The 21,376-nt window shown below is 28.7% G+C and overlaps 2 protein-coding genes across 2 annotated transcripts; both read left to right on the forward strand.

Annotated features, from left to right (window-relative positions):
* Positions 1 to 256: 256 nt before the first annotated feature.
* PWA37_003146 (uncharacterized protein) lies at positions 257 to 4,876 on the forward strand (the record flags this gene model as incomplete). Its single annotated transcript, XM_064859681.1, has 1 exon — positions 257 to 4,876. The coding sequence occupies one exon, from the start codon at positions 257 to 259 to the stop codon at positions 4,874 to 4,876; it is 4,620 nt and encodes a 1,539-aa protein (XP_064713637.1).
* Positions 4,877 to 11,639: 6,763 nt separating this feature from the next.
* On the forward strand, positions 11,640 to 13,229 carry PWA37_003147 (cytosine permease; the record flags this gene model as incomplete). The annotated part of the gene is made up of 1 exon (XM_064859682.1): positions 11,640 to 13,229. One exon carries the CDS (start codon positions 11,640 to 11,642, stop codon positions 13,227 to 13,229), a length of 1,590 nt encoding a protein of 529 aa, XP_064713638.1.
* Between the last annotated feature and the right edge of the window lie 8,147 nt (positions 13,230 to 21,376).

Below are 21,376 nucleotides of genomic sequence, written 5' to 3' on the forward strand. Positions count from 1 at the left end.
TTTGCACATTCAATATTACAGAGATAAGATCAAGCAGAATCAAAATAAATCAATATATTATGAAAAATTACCAAAAGGCAGATATATATAAGTAGACGACTTTACTTATTAATTTTCCAATCTGGATGAATAAGTTATATACATTTTATCATATGTTTCTTTTGTATTTATATAATTATTAATTCCGAATCAAAAGATCGAGGGAAAACTACACTACATATCAACATAATAATAATTCACAATAATAACATATAGTATGATCACCGACGCTAAGAACATGTATACTAATATTATTCAGCCAGAGGATGGTAGCGTTCGTAAAAATTCGTTTGCAGAGATCAAATCGAAGAGTGAACCAGTCACTCCGATCCAAGGCATTCAGGGATCATATGAACAAACTAAACAGAACACAAACAAAGCTAGTGAAAACACACAAGCTCCTTCTTTTGTTCCCTCCACATATCCATATCCATATCCATACCCAGGTACTCCATCATATCCACATGGGTATCACTACCCACCTTATCCTATGGGTTATCCACATGCATTCAACCCATACTATTATTATCCCCCACCACCTAACCTATACTTCCCACCGCCACCGACACCAGTACAATCACATGGTACACCATTACAATCTAATGGCCCTACCTTACATGACACTGATGAACATTCAGTCTCTTCATACTCGAGTAACCCTATATCAACTGTTACTCTACACCAAGTTTCTGACCCATCAGAATTTCCAGACTTTCTACAAAACTTTCAAAAATATTTAAATGATATAAACTTATCCAAGATATGTATAAACACAGCACAATCTACCATTACCGATCAAGAAAAACAACATGTAACACATATTTTTAGATTATATGTTAACCCTAAAGCATATCCTATGTGGTTCAAAAACGAACTATCGGATAACTATGTCTCTTTGTTTGATTTAATTCAATGTGCCATTATAAAATACAATAAAAGGAATACTCCTACTAAATTATATCAGCAACTACAACACATCCGTTACGACCCAAAGTGTGATCCTATGTTGTTTAAAAAAAGAATAAATAATATGATACAACAAGCAAAAGATTACAATATCGCTATTCCAGATAGGATTTTATGTGATACGATCATACAATCGTTACACGGACCTTATCAAATAATTGTTGATAATTACAATCGTAACTTTCACAACATTACATTGAATGACATTTTAAATGATATTATCAACATCCATAGTCGTCAGCCACACCCCTATCCAACCAAACATCACACCAATACATTATCTTCTACCAAGCCAACCAATCAACTCAAAAAGCCAAAAAATAAAAAGAAAATTTCAAACATTCAATGTGAGCACCCTATTGAAGAAAACACACAGGATGACTCCCCAGAAAATCTTAAAGACTATCTAGTCCTTGACACTGGTGCAGAAATTTCTGTTATTAATGACATAGAATTTCTAAACCATATTACCGATGCTAACGTTGTCCTATATGCCGCAAATGACAAACCAATTCCTGCTGCTGCTAGTGGTATAATATCACTAAAATTTCAAACCCATTCCAAACCTTACGTTATAAGGGCTATTCATGCTCCTGACATATCGAACAATTTCATTAGTACATACCAATTGGAAAAAGCCGGTATTGTAGTTGACACTCGTCATCGCCAATTACTAGACAAGTCGGAACACATTCTGTCTCCCATCATTAATGTGGGTAAGTACATGTGTATACCTCGATCAATTTTACAACCATCTAATCAACAATCTACTTCATACAGCATAAACAAATTAGGTATCAAATTAACTGTACCTTTTCTACACAATTTATTTGGACATATTAATGTTCATGATATTAAAACCACAATTGATCGAAAGATGATTTCTGGTATCACATCAGCTGATGTCGATTGGTCTGGTATTCACTCCTTTCGATGTACATCCTGCATGAAAGGAAAATCAACTCGTCACAAGCATATTATAGGTTCTCGTATAAAATATCAAAAAGAATATGCTCCCTTTGAATATATCCATACCGATATTTTCGGTCCCATGTCACATCTACCAGTCGGAACACCTTCCTATTTCATCAGCTTTACCGATGAATCTACTCGTTTTCGCTGGGCTTTTCCATTATATTCAAAGGATTCACAAAATGTTACTCGCATATTTTCAAAGTTCATTAATATGGTGTCTAATCAGTTCAAGACCAACATCCTATCTTTTCAAATGGATCGTGGTTCAGAATTTACAAACGATCAGATAACCAAACTCTTCGAAGATAAAGGGATTAACCCAATTTATACTACTGCTGGTGATTCACGAGCAAATGGTGTTGCAGAACGATTTAATCTAACTTTTTTAAACGATTGTCGAACACTTTTACAAGCTACAAACCTACCAAATTCGACTTGGTTTTATGCTGTTCAATTCGCCACACTCATGCGTAATGCATTTTTTAACTCATCTATTAAAACTTCATCAAGAGCAAAAGCCGGTCTTGCAGGTCTGGATGTGAGTACTATTCTTCCTTTTGGACAAGAAGTTATTATTCACAAAGGATCAACAACATCCAAGCTTTCTCCTCGTGGTGACGACGGGTTGGCATTATGCCCATCCACAGTATCTCATGGATACTTAATATATAATACCATCACCAAAAAAGTGGTTGACACATCCAATTATTCAATCGTTAAAAGTTCACCATCAAAAGGCACCACACCAAAATCCACAGTCTTCGACACTCTAATTGCTATCCACGACTACCCCGAGAACATTGAACCAGAATCTGAACCAGAAAAAATTGACATTCCTACTGAGAACCAATTACCATCACATACTACCGCACTACCATCAGTTCAACACTCCTCTGAAAACAATGACACCCTTAAAGAAGTTGACAATCTAATTGATTCCATCGTACATACAAACTCCAATTATGAATCTGATGACTATACATCAGAAAATGAAAGTGATAATGAAAACGAAGCTATATCATCCACTTCGCCCATTCAAGCCCAGCCAATAGAGCACACCCCATTGGGTGGTACAAATTTATCTAATTCCTCCAATCTATCTCCTGATTCCACTTCTTTAGCTAATCCACAAAAAGACGCTGTGTTGGGTGGTAAAAATACCGATGCTAAAATTACGAAACCATCTAGTAAGAAAAACACAGACGCTTCAAGACTAGCAAAAAAAGCTGAAGAATATTTAACGAAATTCTCAAAAGAATACAAAATAAGCAATATTCGTGCTAATCAGAGATCAAATGAATTAAATAGTGCCTCCCACTCAATAAACTATAGAGATGCTATAATAAAAAATACTAATAATGACTCAAAATATTTGTATAAATTGGCATATGAAAAAGAAATCGAACAGTTAAAAAAAATGAATACGTGGGACGAAGAATTAATCGATGATAAGAATATTGATAAGAAGAAAATAATTAATACAATGTTCATATTCAACACAAAAAGAGATGGAACACACAAATGTAGATTAGTAGCAAGGGGAGATCAACAGAAGAAGGGAACATATAATGAGGAAGCAACATCCAATACAGTTCATCACTATGCACTAATGACTGTACTTTCAAATGCTTTAAATAAAAACAAATACATCACTCAATTAGATATTTCATCTGCATATCTTTATGCTGACCTAGAAGAAGAACTATATATAAGAGCTCCACCGCATATGAATTTGAAGAAAAAGGTCGTGCGATTAAAAAAGTCCTTATATGGATTGAAACAATCAGGAGCTAACTGGTACAGGGAGATATCCAATTTTTTGACATCAAAATGTTGCTTAAAAGAAATATCAGGCTGGTCATGTGTGTTTATAAATGAGAAAATTACGGTATGTTTGTTCGTTGATGATATGATTATCACATCCAGAAAAATATCTGACGCAGAGAATTTTATATCAAAGTTACAAGAAAAATTTGATACAAAAGTCATAAATCTAGGACTACCTACAGAAGGTAAAACAGAGTATGACATTCTAGGTTTAGAAGTTAACTATATGTTTGATAAGGAACTATCCTTTGGTATGGAAAAATCCTTAAGAGAAAAACTCCCATTATTGGATGTGCCTCTAAACAAAAATGGGAAACTATTGAAAGCTCCAGGGCCCCCAGGAAAGTATATTGAAGAAGACTATGTAAGTATATCTGGATTAGAGTACAAGAAACAAGTAAAATGGCTTCAAAAAATAATTGGCCTAGCCTCATATGTTGCTCACAAATATCGTTATGACATATTATATTACGTAAACGTAATCGCATCAAACACATTATTCCCAAACAAAGAAGTTAAAGAATTAGCTAGACTTTTAGTGCAATATCTATGGGATACTAAAGAGAAGAAGCTTATATGGTGCAAGAAAAAGAATAACGAAAATCAAATTATGCTAAACGCTATTGCTGATGCATCATTTGCTAAGCAAAAGGAATTCAAGTCTCAACTAGGTTACTACATTAAAATTGATGACAATATAATCGCTGGTAAATCAACAAAATCAAAAACAACTCTAACATCAACTGCTGAAGCAGAAATTGGTGCTATTGGATTATCTATTCCTGTGTTGAAATACATCAAATTATTACTTAAAGAATTAACTGCAGATAAAATAATCACTACGATTGAAACAGATAGCCAACCGGCTATGGCAGTAATTACTTCCAAAGAAGATAAATCATTTAAAAATAAATTCTTTGGGATAAAAGCTTTAAGGATAAGAGATGAGATAAGTGAGAATAATCTAAGAGTTGCAAGAATAGATACAGCAAACAATATTGCTGATATTTTGACAAAACCAGTGACATACAAGAGATATAGTAAATTAACTTCAGAATGGATTGTATGAGCAGTCCAAAATTTGGGTGGTATGCTGGATTGATATATTACCGATTTGAGTAACATGTAAATATATCAAAGAAGAAAAATGTTTGTTTTGCACATTCAACGTTATGGAGATAAGATCAAACAAAATCAAAATAAATTAATATATTATGAAAAATTGCCAAAAGGTAAACATATATAAGTAGACAACTTTACTTATTAATTTTCCAATCTGGATGAATAATATATATACATTATATTGTACGGTTCTTGTATATTTATATAATTATTAATTCCCAATCAAGAGATTGAGGGAAAATTACACTACATATCAATATAATAATAATACACAATAATAACATATTGTATGATCACCGACGCTAAGAACATGTATACTAATATTATTCAGCCAGAGGAATGTTATTATTGTGTATTATTATTATATTGATATGTAGTGTAATTTTCCCTCAATCTCTTGATTGGGAATTAATAATTATATAAATATACAAGAACCGTACAATATAATGTATATATATTATTCATCCAGATTGGAAAATTAATAAGTAAAGTTGTCTACTTATATATGTTTACCTTTTGGCAATTTTTCATAATATATTAATTTATTTTGATTCTGTTTGATCTTATCTCCATAACGTTGAATGTGCAAAACAAACATTTTTCTTCTTTGATATATTTACATGTTACTCAAATCGGTAATATATCAATCCAGCAAATAAGATAAATTAAGACACGTAAATATAAAATCTAAAACAATAAAGTACAGAAATAACAACAACCTAAAAATTGAAAGTAATAGATCTACTGACTTTGAAAACAACAAGAATATATTCAATATTTGAGTAAAAAGAAAAAAAATAGTTTACTAAATATTTTAATAAAATATTGAATAGAATAGAAAGAAACATAACTGTATGATTCAGAATTTTCCCAAATAAAGAAAGTTAACATATAAATAAAATTATTTATTTATATACAAAGACAGATATAACACTGCTTTAGCTTTATTTTGGACAACTTACTACTTTGGAATCTACTTTCAAAGATATCGTTCAACCCACAATGGATCTCATTTAAGTGAAGATTCCAAATACGATTCTAATTCATATCTATTCCTTTGGTTATAAATTTATATATTTACACAAATGAGGATGTTGAAATTTAAAAGGTGTGGAGTAATAACCTATAAGTTATAACGGAACTTTATGAACCGTATTTTTATAAGTAATCGCTCACAGTATTAAATAATACATATATTATATACAAAACTATGTAGTACGTATATAAAGCCGTGAGTAAAAGAAATTATTTCTAATTTCTATATCTTGACTATTTATACTTTTCAGAAAGTTAATTTTGAGAAAAAAAGTTTTTCACAAAATTTTCATTGGGTCTAGGTAATATCTCAAAAGAGGATATAGTATAAATATCGTATTATGATAATCTTTTTAATTTTGTTCAGATGTAATATACACCCTCTTATTTTATTTATTAAGTTTATTCTAGGAGAATACTTCAAACAAATAAATGAGATTTAAAATCAAAGTCCAAGGTGGCAATTTTTAAACTATATATGATATTTCAAATATAACAGTCAATTAAATACATTAATCCAATTAGGAGAATGTATAAAATAAACTAGTTAAAAGTTAGTAGAATAAAGTGTCTATTCTAATTTATACTTTTAATACAAAACTAGAAGAAAAAACCAAACTTATCTTTATTGTGTTACTAATGAAACTTAAAAAGAAAAATAAAAATCAATAAGTTAGTATAAAGTTTATATATACCTAATATATTATATTATTTTCAGAAATGATATTGCCTCTCTTCCCTAATCATCTGCCATATTTTTAGCAGAAATATTAAAATATAATCTTACCCATTTTTATGAAAATTTGAATAGAATGTTAGCTTTTTTTGTTGTAAAAATACCTATATTTGCTTTTTATTCTTCAGAGATTATTAAAACTTCAAATTTATTACCATATAAAGTATTAGTAGGAAAAACATTAATTGTCATTGAGTTATATTAAATAAAATTATCATCTTTTCCTTTTATTATCTAAATATTTTTTTGATAAATGACGGTCAGTTTAATGGTAGGATTATACATATTTTATTACATTCTACCTCGAAGTCATGTAATCAATGTATTTTGTATTCTTTTATCTTCAAAATAAACAATGAAAAAAAATAATAAGTACCGGTATATAAAAAGCTATTTTTGTAAACTGCATAACATTATGTATAAAAATTACTTTGAGAAGCAGACAAAATAATAAGCTATCTGGTGCCACCTATGGAATGTAATAAACTACTTCAGAAGAATAGAAAATAATAAACAAGCTAGTGCCCATTTACAACTTCAACTTTCAGTTATTATTAACGTTACCCCTGTTCAATTTTTATGATCCTGAGTAAGATGATAGAAATTTCTATAGTATATATGTTTTACTGAATGATTGTTTAAACAATACATATAATGGTAAAATTACTAATATTGAAATCTACCAAAGAATTCAAATTAGGTATTAAACTAATTCTTTTTATAGATTCAGGGACATTCCTATTCAAAATATCTCGATAAAAATTATTAGTTATTCTATGTCTTCACTAACACATATTTATGTCTTAACTAGTTTAGTCAGTAAATCTGTTACAATTTTCATAAATTTTTTAATCGAATTTAATGATTGTAGCCAACATGATAATTTTGTATTCATATAGGTTACTAGAACTGATTTTAACATAAATAAAACTGTATACATTGTTTAAGAAAGAATTGCTACTATCCTTTTAAAATGGCTTACATTCATTACACACAAGGAATCAAATTGGAAGTTTCGATCCATTGAACAGATAGTTTTATAAACGATACTATAAATATTCATCTTTACTATATCCCAAATATAAATGCCTTTATCTATTCACCTATATTTGTTCTGTTTGATACAACTGCAGTATACATATTAATAATATCTGCAAAAAAATCTACGGAACCGAATATAGAAATGATATTTATTATTCCCACAATCATAGCTAAATCAAGAGTTAATTAGTATAACGGTAAGGTTAAGATTCTTAACTGATTTCAAAACATTGTCCTAGGCAATGTATCCCTTCTATATTACTTGATATCCGTAGCTAAACAAATGAATTTCCACACCATAAGAAGTTGATGAAATATGTCAAGTTTAACGATTCATCATTATCCTCTTTAGATTTAGGTGTAATCCAGTGTAGTGAAATGAAATTTTTTAAAAATCTATTTCCTATTATATAGCATAATTAAAATGTTTCAGCAATTTCATATAAGTGGAGTAATTCAAAAAAAGTTTTACAGTAAATTAGTTGACATTTGTTTCCTTGATTAGTTACTCTAAACCATCTATTTATTTACCAGATTAGGATAATATTGTACAGGATTTCAACTACTCATATGCACTGGAAACACTAAATTTATCAATGTCTCTCCTAAATTATAATGTTGCTCTAATGATATTATCTTCATTATCATCAATAACTGTTGTAGGATATCAATTAATATTTATCTGGACTTTTTTCATTTTTATATTCATTCAACTGGGTTGTCTTACTGTTAATAATATTGTAGGTTTAGTTTTTTTAAGATTCCTTTCTAATGTAATCTGTTGTTTTTCATTAACTCATGTATGTGGTGGTATTTTTGGTTATATCACTGAAAAGTATTCAATAATTATGTAAGCCTCATGGTCATTTTGTACAGTTTTAACTTCAGTTATAGCTTCGTTATTAAATATGTAAATGACAGTAGTTAGAATTTGGAGACAGATATTTTTATTTTTTTATAGATGAATTTGAAACTGTAATTACTTTTACCATACCCAAGTCATCACCTACAGTAGTTTTATCGAGGTTATTAGAAGAATAAGAAAATGGATAAGTAGTCCAAGATATTATATCATTCAAGAAAAAATTGACCCCATAATGAAAATCTATGAATTTTTAATCGATACTTTATATAAAAAAATCCGTATAATTTTTCAGAATCTCATTGTATTGGCATTTAATCTTTATTTATAAGTTATTTATAGGAGATTTCGAACTTTTTTTATAAGCATTTATCTTTATATTTGTTGATGTTTATCATTTTTTATTAATTGAATTAAGTTTTATTACACGTAGAATATTTTGTTCATGCTACAACAACTTTCACCATAATGGCAACATTCACTTATAAAGTAGTTAATTTTAGTAGAAAAAAATGAAAAATTTATTCCAAAAGTTTATGTATTACCTCCAATCTACTTTGGATGGTTGCTACTCTTAGCTCTATTTTTTGTATTGTTAGGCTTCTGCTGTACATTGGATAATTCTAATTATATCTGAAGGATTATTTCTTACTGTTTCAGGAAAGGTATTTAAAACAACATTTTCATATTTTGCAGAAAGTTATTTAAATTGTAATACCATATTCTGCACTGATACTAAATTAATAAGATGTGTTTTTTTCCTTTTTTTTTTTTGCACTTGCGTTTTTGCTGCTTGATAAAACCATGCAGATTAAATTTGCTATTAAAAAGTGTTCTGTTGTATATAGATCTTTGTTCTTTAATTCTATCACTAGTGTATTAACTGTTACTCTTTTTGTCCGATGTAAATATGGTCTAGTGCTAAGATTCAATTCTAAATTTGTAAATTAAAATATTATTTTTATTTGAAATCTTAATTATGTAAATAAATATGCTATCTTATGAAAATTTATATCTCTTGTAATAAAATACTTAATGCGCTATATCCAGTTTAGGTGTTAATATGATATAAGATGATCAAAGATATTGAGTTTTCTTGAATTTATGACTACTCCATAATCTCATAAAGAAGATATTTCAACCTTATAACACCTGATTGATGTCTAAGTTTTCTAACTAGATATATATACCTAGTATATTGTGTAAATGAATGCTGTTCCACTATTTGTAGCTAACTCATAGATAAAAATTTTTTGAGTTAGTCTTAATTCAACTTAGATCTGTACTAACAAAGAGTGTCATTGTAAATAAATTATTTAAGTACTTAGAACAAAATATATGATATAATATATGAGATTATTAATCTTATAAAAAGATCATTGTAGAAAATATCCAAAGATATATAGTTTATAGAAAAGAAGGTTGAAATAGTATGTTTTAAAGAAAATGAAATATCTTGGTAGATTCATCTAAAACAATGTAAGTTGACTATTGATCATGTTATTTCAGTTTTAATCTCTAGTTTCTTTTAGTCTCTAGCATTAAAAGTGAACCACAGAGGTTACGACGAAGATGTAGTTTATATAAGATGATCTCTTTTTTGCTTATCTTTCAATCATGTAAAGGTGTCTTGAATAAGGGCTGATACAGACTCCAACAATTCAAATTGTTAAAACTACAAAATACACAACAGTCCCAACCATACATCTGTTGGTAAGTTCTATTACTTTTTTCTATTCTTTGTATGTGAAAAAAATAAGCAATGACATATCCTATTGAATACCAAGATACATACTTTTAAAATAAAAAAATTATTTGTTTGGCATTGCCTAGCACTAGTGATAACTATGTGGTTTTTTAGATGATCAAATTCGACTGACTGAAACTTGTTTTAGAAGCTTCCAAAACTAGTCACGTTTTGTATTTACTAATATTTTCCTTTTTATTTTTTTTACTTTTTTTTGTCTTGTGAAATTTGACATCGAACATGATTTTCTCGTCTTATTGTTTTTTTCCGCACGATAAAATGTTTGTCATTTCTCCTTCCACAGTAATTTAACAATAAGATACAGTGTGACACATCCAGACACCACAAGAAATTATTCTTTCACATAAAAAATTTTCCATTTCAAAAATCTTCAGAAAAAACAAAAATGATACAAAATTCAAGAAATTTAAGACCTAGCTACAAATGCTTTTCTTTATGTATACAGAACAAATATATATTCAAATTAAAGCTCAAATGAAGTGCTATTTAAAGGTCTAATTTAATTTAATATCTAATGAATGTGTAAATATAGTAAGGTATGAGAAAGAATCATACTACAATCAGAGTAAGTAAACAGCGTAAATCCTAAGTTATTTGTTTTTTGGACACCAACTCTTCTACTATCGTATATTGCAAAAAGGAATATTGAAGATTTTTTGTACCAATGACAAACATCTAATTTTATTGGTCTATTAATTTATTGTCAAACAATAGGTTTACAGCTCTTTCTTCTGTAATAAAACGTATACTCAACCAACATGTTGGAAAAGTAAAAAAAAGAATAAAAAAACTTAAGCAATTTCTTGAACAATACGCAACTTTTCTTGCCAGAGACCTGAGTCACACACTTTTTTCTCAATAAACTATTATTTTCTTTTTATTATTAGATATGGCTTTTAATTTTTTTTTTCCAATTTGGATGAAGGTAGGAAAAAGACAAAAAAATAAAATACAATCAAAGAACAATACATTCAACACCAAATAAAAAAAATTCTGAAAAAAAAAAGAAAGGAAAATATGAGAAACAGAAGTTAATACATTTTTGAATGAATATATAAACAGTGTAAAATATTCAATATTTTTTCCTTTCAAATAATTCAAAATATAGTCACAACCTCTTTTATCCCTCTAACTGTTCAATTATTGTTTGTATTGTCATTACCACCCATTTCTATACACACTGTATCGAATTAACAAAGTATTTCCTTAAAATTAATCACCAGTCCAAGGCAGTCATTTTAGTACTAGCTCCAAAATATATAATAGTCATGCTTGCTGAAACCATGCCAACAACTATCAAAACTGGAATAGAAATTTCAGAAAAAAATGAGTCGGTCGATACTAGGTCCACGAATACTTATTCTGAAAATTCTTACTTAGAAGAATCAAAGAATTATTCACGTGACATTGAATCTCTAACATTAAATAGGTCATTTTTATTCAACTGGGTGTCTTCTATGAAAGCAGAAGTAAAAGGTATAGAACCAGTTACTGATGAAGAAAAGACAGACACAAGCACTCTTAGTGCGGCAAATACATGGTTTTCTTCTAGTTTAGTCCTTTCCTCGTATGCTGTAGGTGTTCTAGGTCCCTGTGTTTACGGACTAAACTTCGGTACTTCCTGTTTGACTATACTGTTCTTTAATATGCTAGGTTCTATCCCCGTTGGTTTTTTTTCTATGTTTGGTGCCAAGACAGGATTGCGGCAAATGATTTTAACACGTTATTTAACTGGTAACTACACAGCCAGATTTTTTTCTTTGATAAACATGATATCTTGTGTGGGGTGGTGTGTTTTAAACACATATTGTTCGGTACAACTACTAAACATGGTTAACCACAATGGACACAATTGTCCACTATGGGCTGGTTGTTTGGTCATTGCCCTTGGCACAATTACAGTTTCTTTTTTTGGTTATTCTATGATCCATCAGTATGAAAAATGGTCCTGGATTCCCAACCTTGCAATATTTTTTGTAATTATTGCTCGGTTGAAAATATCTGGTAATTGGAGTAATGGGGAATGGCCACACGGTCCAACCACAGCTGGAGGTGTATTGTCTTTTGGATCTGCTGCATTTGGGTCAGCTGCATGGACCACATATGCTTCTGACTACACTGTATACGTTCCTCGTAATGCTAATAAGGCCAAAATTTTCATAAATGTTTTTTCTGGATTAACTATATCATCATGTTTTTCCATGATGTTGGGCGCTGCTTCAGGAATGGGAGCAGTCAATGATCCTGAGTGGATGGAAATGTATAACAAAAATGCAGCTGGAGGACTGATCTATGCTATATTAGTTCCCAGATCATTACATGGTTTTGGTCAGTTTTGTTGTGTGGTCCTAGCACTATCTGCAGTTGCTAATAATTTACCTAGTATGTACACAATTGCACTTTCTGCTCAATCTTTATGGTCACCATTTGAAAAATATCCAAGGGCCATCTGGTCCATTGCTGGTAATTTAGTAATGTTGGGACTAGCAATTCCGACTTGCTATTTTTTCCCTACATTTTTAGAGAATTTTATGAACACAATCTCATATTACAGTGCAATATACATTAGTCTGATCTTATCCGAGCATTGTATTCACAGAAGAGGAAAGTATGAAAGCTATGTGGTGGAAGATTGGAATAACCCCAATAAACTACCGTTAGGAATAGCAAGTGCCCTCGCATTTTTCGTCAGTGCCTTTGGTGTTGCACTAGGGATGTGTCAAAGCTATTGGGTTGGAAATATCGCAAGATTAATTGGAAAAAACGGTGGAGATATAGGATGGGAATTGGGTGCTGCTTGGGCTTTTATAGCTTTCAATATACTTAGACCATTGGAAAAGAAATTTATTGGACGTTGACAGAGAAGTAACTATGTTGTAATCAATTAATTAATGTATTTTTTGTGATAGTATTATATTTTACCTGTATACAGAATTGTAGATATATACAAAATAATTTAATAATATATTGAATCGAACCAACCACATTCATAAAAATAAGATTCCAATATAATCCAGTATAATAATTATATCATGGTTTGGGATATCTATATATTCATATAGTAAGAATTTAGTAAAGTGTCTGAACATTAAAGTTGGTGGTAAAGTTATTGAATTAGTGAACACTGGATAAAATGATGGTCCTTTATGAATATATCCAATTATTACATGACGAAACTTACAACAATATTTAGTAAATATAATACATCAAAAAAATTGGTCAACAGATCAACACATATGAATGAATGATAGTTTGTAAAAGATTTGTATTAAAGTAGTAATTGATTTAGTATGGATATTACAACATTAACTCCTTGTTACAGATTCATTAAAAACTTACTCCCTAAATAGAAGCATACATGGGACAATATCAACTAGAATCTAATAAATAAGAAACAATGATTTTGCCATGGTAAGTATTTCATCTACTCTCTTTTTAACAGTATTTCATTAGAAGATTAAGTTATACAAATCCAGCACTTCTAAATTAAATATAACAACCATAACTGTACTATAAAATTAATGGAATTCACAATATCCCATTTTATATACCAGCAGACGGTATAAAAGATGAAACAATTTACTTCATTTCGACAAAATATATCTCAGAAATTACCATCTTATATCGTTATGATTAAGTTGTTTTCACCTTAGAACTTTATAACTTTATTCAAATAGTTATATTTGCTTTTAGTCCCACAAGCTATTCCTATTTATTATGCATTATTTACTGTTTATTCTGTTAAATATAGTATTTTAGGAATAGTTTATTAAAATAAGAAGTTAAATAAACCATTGATATCAAGGTACTTAAATGACTGTATGCAATTTTCATATAATAATTATTGGATCGAAGATACCCACATTAAGCCATATACCAATTATTTTCTCCTGTCAATAATCGTAAGTTGAATTTGGATTTTCAGGACTCTTGATGAAATGAGTTATATGACAAAAAATATACAATATCTGCTGTTAAAGTTTCCATATAGCTATTGTCAGACAGCCGGAATGGTGAGGTCTTAAAATTCATATCAACGACTAGTTTTGTAAACTGATTGATCTAAATCATCTTACAATAAAAGAACAAAGTCTGCCAAATCACCATATTCACTGTTAATTTCAATAACCTTCGTGTCATTTTGTCAATATAGTCAAACTGACACCCTTTATGATCGTCCTATGTGTCAGTCATTGCCAGATCTAATGCTACAGAAATGCTCCTATGCAATAAAGTTGCCGGTGGAAACCTCGATATTCATACATACTCAACATTTACATTAGAAAAACCTTCAGCATATCTTTTATTGGCTGCCTTATATAGTTAATTAATATCTTCCGACCAGGTATGATCATTTCTTATAATTACTTCCTATTCTAATATAAGATGACTTACAGTTGCTGAAATACTAATTACTGTACAAACACATCCCTGTTTTTTCAACAGCACCCAAATTATCCTTACTGAAATCAATATGTGGAGTTTTTAGGCTATAAAGAAGCATATCTGAAGATATTATTTTTTATTATAGTTAAAAACCATCATAGTTCTTTCTTCTTAAGAGATTCAATAAAAGTTAAATTAATGAAGAAAAAGTAGCAGATGCCCAGACAACTCTATAAATTTGTTCAACATTTGACGGATCAACAAATAACGCCGTATAGAAATTAGAATTTAATAGCTAGAACAGACTTACCTATAATACAGAACTAACAATATTCTACAACTTTTTAAATTCATCAAAATCAAAATGCATTTTATCTTGAACTTTTAAAGCAATAATACAACATATTATAAAAACAAATAAGGAGAAGAGAGCAGAAAAAAGAACCGTGCCCATAATCTGTCTCATTGTGTTTTTCAATTCATATGACCTTTTTTGAGGATTATCTTCAAACTCCATTATTCCCATTTGCGAAGTAATATTTACGGTAAGATATAATAAAGTGAAAAAATGTTCAATAATTTGCGGAATTAAGCCTATTTTAGTGGATAACTATAAGCTTACTCTTTTTAAACTTTTTAATGTATTCTTGGCAAAATGTTAGTTATATCCGACTTTAAGTAAAAGAGATGTGGAATAGCAAGAAATTTCCCATGTATTTTGATGTAGTTTTTTCAAGAGTAGAAGCTTAAAAAAATTTAGAATGAGTTGTTTAGATATTCGAAAATGATCAAGGATCATTTTGAAAGCTGAAAAACAAAAAAAAAGTATGTTAAAACAAATGTTAAGAAGATCTTGAGGGCGAATCTACGATGCTTAAATCAACTTTACAAGATCAGGCTATTTTTTGCGACTTGGTAATTAATTGCAACCTTCGATGATAGACAAAATCAAAATAAGGTAATAAAAAATTAAACTTATTGAATTACTATTTGTTACTCTATATGCACTCTCGACCAGCACAAAACAAATAATCTATAACAAATAATTTAGACAAAAGTAAGACTAGTGGCAGAGATACACACTTTATTACTACTTTTATTGGTTACTTTTGAAATTAATCGAGCCCAGAAGAAAGTAATGATGAATGATAGGAACTATGATAAAGAGAATGGAGAAATTCAAAAATTAGAAAAATTTTCGAAGGATGTGTGTTTCTTCCTAATGTTTATAAACATGATGCTGCTTATGATTATGGTAGTCAATATAAAAATGTTTTACTCTGTAAGAAGAGAAACAGAAACTACAATCGCTGGAATTAAAAATCTCATAAAGGAACTCAAAACAGATACGTTTTAATCTGTATTCTTCGTTGAGAATCTACTTCTCAAATTATTTTTGATTAGTCGACCAAGATTGGTCTAATTAAGATATGTACATAAAAATAAACAATTTCACCAATATTATTATTATTATGATTATTATTTTACGAACACTACATATATATCAGCGGTCTCTCTTTATATTTTTATTTATCTGCTAAATGACTATTCGAACATACAAAATCATTCATCAAGAGATCATATATTCAAATATTTTTTTATACACGACTTGTGACAAACTTGCAGTATATGGTAGAAGCTTCTATTAGGTAAGCTTTGTTTTAAAAAAGTGTATAAAATCGCATTCTTTATATGAAATTGAATACACTGTATTATCACCCTAGATGTTATTTGCAACAATGTATAGGAAATATCGTATGATAATATCAGCTATCCATCACAAATAATAATTACTGTATATGGATACAATTTCTTTTGTTTTTGTTACTCGTATTACAATATTTATTATCTATACGTGTGTACATGAAATTTGCGATTGTAGTAATTAAATAATTATGTCAAATTTAGTTTCTTCAAAACTCAATTAGTGAATAGGCATTTATACCATAGTATATGGGGAATATACACCGGTCATAACTATATTTATATTAAGTATATCATGTAATGTTAATTTTGGTGTACCTTTTCTAGTGCTCATCAGTACTTCATTAGAATGAGGTTAAGATAAAAATGATAAAAACAAATATTATAGTATTTATATTCTGTATAACATGTATTCCATTATACAAATTGAAGATCTATCCAATCCAGTATAGTTGTATAGGGTTTAAATAATAACTGATCTAAGAATAATTCTGGATCTCTATGTGATTATAGGATATCGATATTGCGTGAACTTTCCATTCAAATAAGGAACATGCAAAAATAATATAAGACACCGATATTTTCTACAAATTTTAATCTATAGATATAGTATATCTTATTGTTTTTATGATTACCCATAATTACTTGTTACAGTTGAAAGTCAATCCTTAGTGCTAAACATTGAGCCATAATAACATTAGAATAAATTCTGAAAAAAACCAAAATGCGCCGATTATTTCTTTAGTATAGAATTGATAGTTTTCTATGTTATTATTCTACTACGATTTCTTTTCCAGCATTGTTCAATATTTAAAAATATAGATAAACACTCTTTTCTCTACTATCATATTTCTTAAAGATCAAAAAGAATATGGTCATATGAATGGAGTATAGAAGAAAGGCTCATGAAGAGGGAAAATAATACAGTAGAAAGAAGTAAAGATATAGGTTATCAAAATATGCTTAAATAGCCATATTTATAATAAAAGTAGTAGTAACAATAATAAATGGTTATGGTCTATTAATAAATGCCTTCCTTAGTCACAATCTATGTATGAAATAAGTTGTTATAGGGGCATTCTCTATAGTCATTTATGAATGATTATTAACTAGATGGTGGTATAACTATACCATCTTAAATAGTGGTTTGGCAATGTTCAATATTATATCATATGAATATGTAAAGAAGGTAGATAATAACTGGCTATTTATAAGTGAAGTTGGTTACTTATATACTTGGTTGTCGATGAGTGTGGCTATTATTGTTGTTAATTTTTTTTTCGAACTATTTTTTCAAATTTTGACACAAGGAAAATTGACAATTGAAATTTGAATGAAATGAGATTGGTGAATAATTAAAAGATAATGATGGTTGATGCTAAGAGTAATTAAGTGTGATTTGTTTGTACAGTATCGTACTTGTCTAAGACATAATATCAAGAGAAGTTGTATATTAATGAGGAGTTCATAGTTTAAGAATGATACCATACAATCTACCAGTTATTAATGTCTAAATGAAGTAAGCAGTTTAAGAATAAAAACATAATTGAAAGTAATAGTGGTTGATATGAACTTAGTCTACTATGTATAAATCCATAGTAAAGATACATGCTAATATCATGATGACAGACACTGTGAATAACATTGTATGTTATAGATGTAAAAGAGCAATAAAATTTACTAGATGATATCACGATAATAAACCTAGAAATGTGACCATATATGTGAGATGTAATAGAATAACCATTGATGAATCAGATTAATCCAGTGTATTAAGTTTACGTTGTTTACATCTTTTCTACATTCTACATATGAAAAGAGAATGGTCTAAATTTATTGATCTATTTATCATAAAACAAATGACTCTATCGTTGTTATTTTTATTCTTTCGAAAATTGTAGTTCACTCATATTTTGTGATTTAAAGAAAGAGATAGTGATATATATGTTTCAGAAACTTTTTAGAGAGAGCTTATTGTTTTGTTTACCTTGGTATAGTTGGTGGATTAAATATAAATTGTTCATATAATCATTTGACATGGGAAATAATTTTTGCTCTACTCATGGGAAAAGATATCTTGGACAGTTTTTAGAGAATTATGAGAAATATTCTATGCCTAATAATACAAAATTATTTTCCAGAAAACAAGATCGATTCAAAAACAATCTACATGTTCTATATGCAGTGAAAGCCACAAATTTGAAAAATCTGCTTACGTTTTTCATTTCAAAGAAGACTTTGATAAATAGATTTATGTTAAACACTATACCATCTTTCTACTGTTTATGATCAAGCATTTATCCTATGAAAATATTTAAAATGATATTTAAGTTAAATAATCTTAATTGTTTATGGAAATATAATTTTGTAGATTTAACATTTGAAATTAGAGTTTCAGGGATGCTAATATGGCATTTCTTAGAATATAGTAGACTTAAAGTCTAACGTTGTTATGTTTTAAGTATTTAGTAAATTGGATTTCTCGTTTATTGAAAACCCATGCAAATAGTATATATTGTATTTATTATTAAATACATATTAATCTTGCAAAAAAATTACCAACGATCTACCAAAATCAGTTTTTAACAAAAAAGATCTTGTGAACATACTATATATTGTCTAATTATATTATATTGGACTCAACTATATCATAATCCAATGTTGATAATTATCCCTACGATCTATCAAACTGGATCAAAGACCTCTTTAAGTGAGCTTTAATATAAAATTTCCTACGTGGATTATTTGATAATCGACTACAAAAACTCACACATTCTAATTTGTATTATTGACAACATCATTTCTCTTATCTCATCATGTTTCAGAACATCACACGCGAGGATTAAATAGTTACAACTTAATAAATAAGTACTCATAATGAACCTTTAGAGCCTAGCATAATTTTTCCATATTTGTAAGTTAGACAATCAACAAATATTATTATTGTTGTTTATTTATTAAAACAGGTCTCTTAGCACTGTGGTTTGAAATATAAATAAAGATCACTTCTCTGGAGAACTTGTAACAACTCTTTATTTATATATAATTACAACTGTAGATATTTATAAGTTTTTGTAATGTTTTGGGTCGATCTTCTCATCACAAGATTGTATATTAAGGTATTCATGAAATCGGATATCTTGCTTCAATACTATTTACAAAACGTGAGGAATTAATACTAGCTAAATAGATATAAACAGAATATAAACAACACCCTAATACTTTTGATTCTCAAAAAACTTGTGTTTTAACAACAATACAGCCAAAACAGCATAAATTAACATATTCAAGACCTCAAGAACTATAAATATACGAAGGATTGATATGACATTTCCCAAACTTTCATGATGATTAAACCAAATGCAAGAATATTATTAAGAAAGTATTGTCAAAAAAACATAAAAGAAAAATCAAATATTCCCCATCATACCACTTTAAAAGTGTTCTTAGAAACAATTCAAAAAACAAATAAATACAACAGTAATATAATCATAGATTCATAAAAACGAATAGGTTCTTTCTGTTTTGTCTTATCCTTGTAGAAAAAAAAGATTGATAAAATAATTATCTAATGGTTGCTATTTTGTTTATTGATGTTTAATACAAGATTTTACAAAATATTTTATCGATTGTTACGTGTCTGCAAATACTTTCATGTAATGGAACTTATCCTGATGTTAACATAATAATTTTATTGTTAATAAGATCCATAGGGATATAAGAAATTTATAAGATGATGTATTGTCGTGATAATGAAATACATTCACAGATATCTTTATACATTCATGTTGGGGATGATATCCGAAGGTAATTCTTACTATAGAATAAGGCCAGCAACAACAAGTTAAAAACTATATCTGAGTATAAGTAAGAGTGTTTGTATAACTAATACAGAAATTATATCAATTACAGAAAATGAATTCTTTGACAATTACCCATATACAATTCATATTTTTATTCTCAAGAGTACTATGGTATAGTTCATTTGAAAAAGTTATGACAACTACTGTTCTAGAAAATTAACTGTCAGAATGCAATGATCTTTCCAAACTCAAAAATAAGAGAGAAGGAAATACTTTCAGAAATAGTTTTGTGGATTGTGATTTCTTTGAATAATAGTAATAGTCATAGCATATGAATAATCATTCTGTAAATTCATAGTTGCCTCTCCCACACCTCACATTAACAATATATATTTTATTACAGTATATTAAAGTTGTTAAGAATTGGTGCTCATAGTCATTGGATAAATAATGAACATTCTCAATACTGTAATTGGATAAATATATATTACAAAATTGTATTAAAGTTCTTCCATCTTCTTCTGTATGTATAACACAGAAATGATAATATGTGAAAAGTATGCGGGAAAAGAAACACGATTTGAAAAAATGTTGTCTTTGTGTATGTTAAATTTTGTTACTTCTCTTCTATGAATGGCAAAAATCAAGCAAGCAGTATTATTAACATTTTGTGACATGTAAGCAACAGTTCCTCAGCATTCCAGTGGTGTCATATGTTGGAATCTCATTGTTCCATTTGTTTCATTCTCAAATATTCTATTTCGACGACATAATAAAAGTAACAGTATAACACAGAAATTGTTAACATTCAACAACAAATAATGGAGTTATAAAACCACAATAATTTAACTGAACATTAATAAATAATCCATATATACTAACATAATGAAAATTCAATAAACTAGCGTAGCAAAGAACACTTTAGATAAACTTCTATCCAGAGAACTTGAAATGCTAATGTACTTTATTTAATAGTTGAACTATGATAATATCTAAGAAGGTATATTGATATTTTAAAAACACAACATATATTATCACACTATGAATATATACCAATCCATGTTAGAAATAAAATACACCACTGCATATTGAAATCCGGTTTTCTATTTAAT

Source organism: Arxiozyma heterogenica, assembly GCF_036370985.1.
Source record: "Arxiozyma heterogenica strain weizmannii chromosome Unknown scaffold_26, whole genome shotgun sequence".
In the NCBI taxonomy this organism is placed as follows: Eukaryota; Fungi; Ascomycota; class Saccharomycetes; order Saccharomycetales; family Saccharomycetaceae; genus Arxiozyma; species Arxiozyma heterogenica.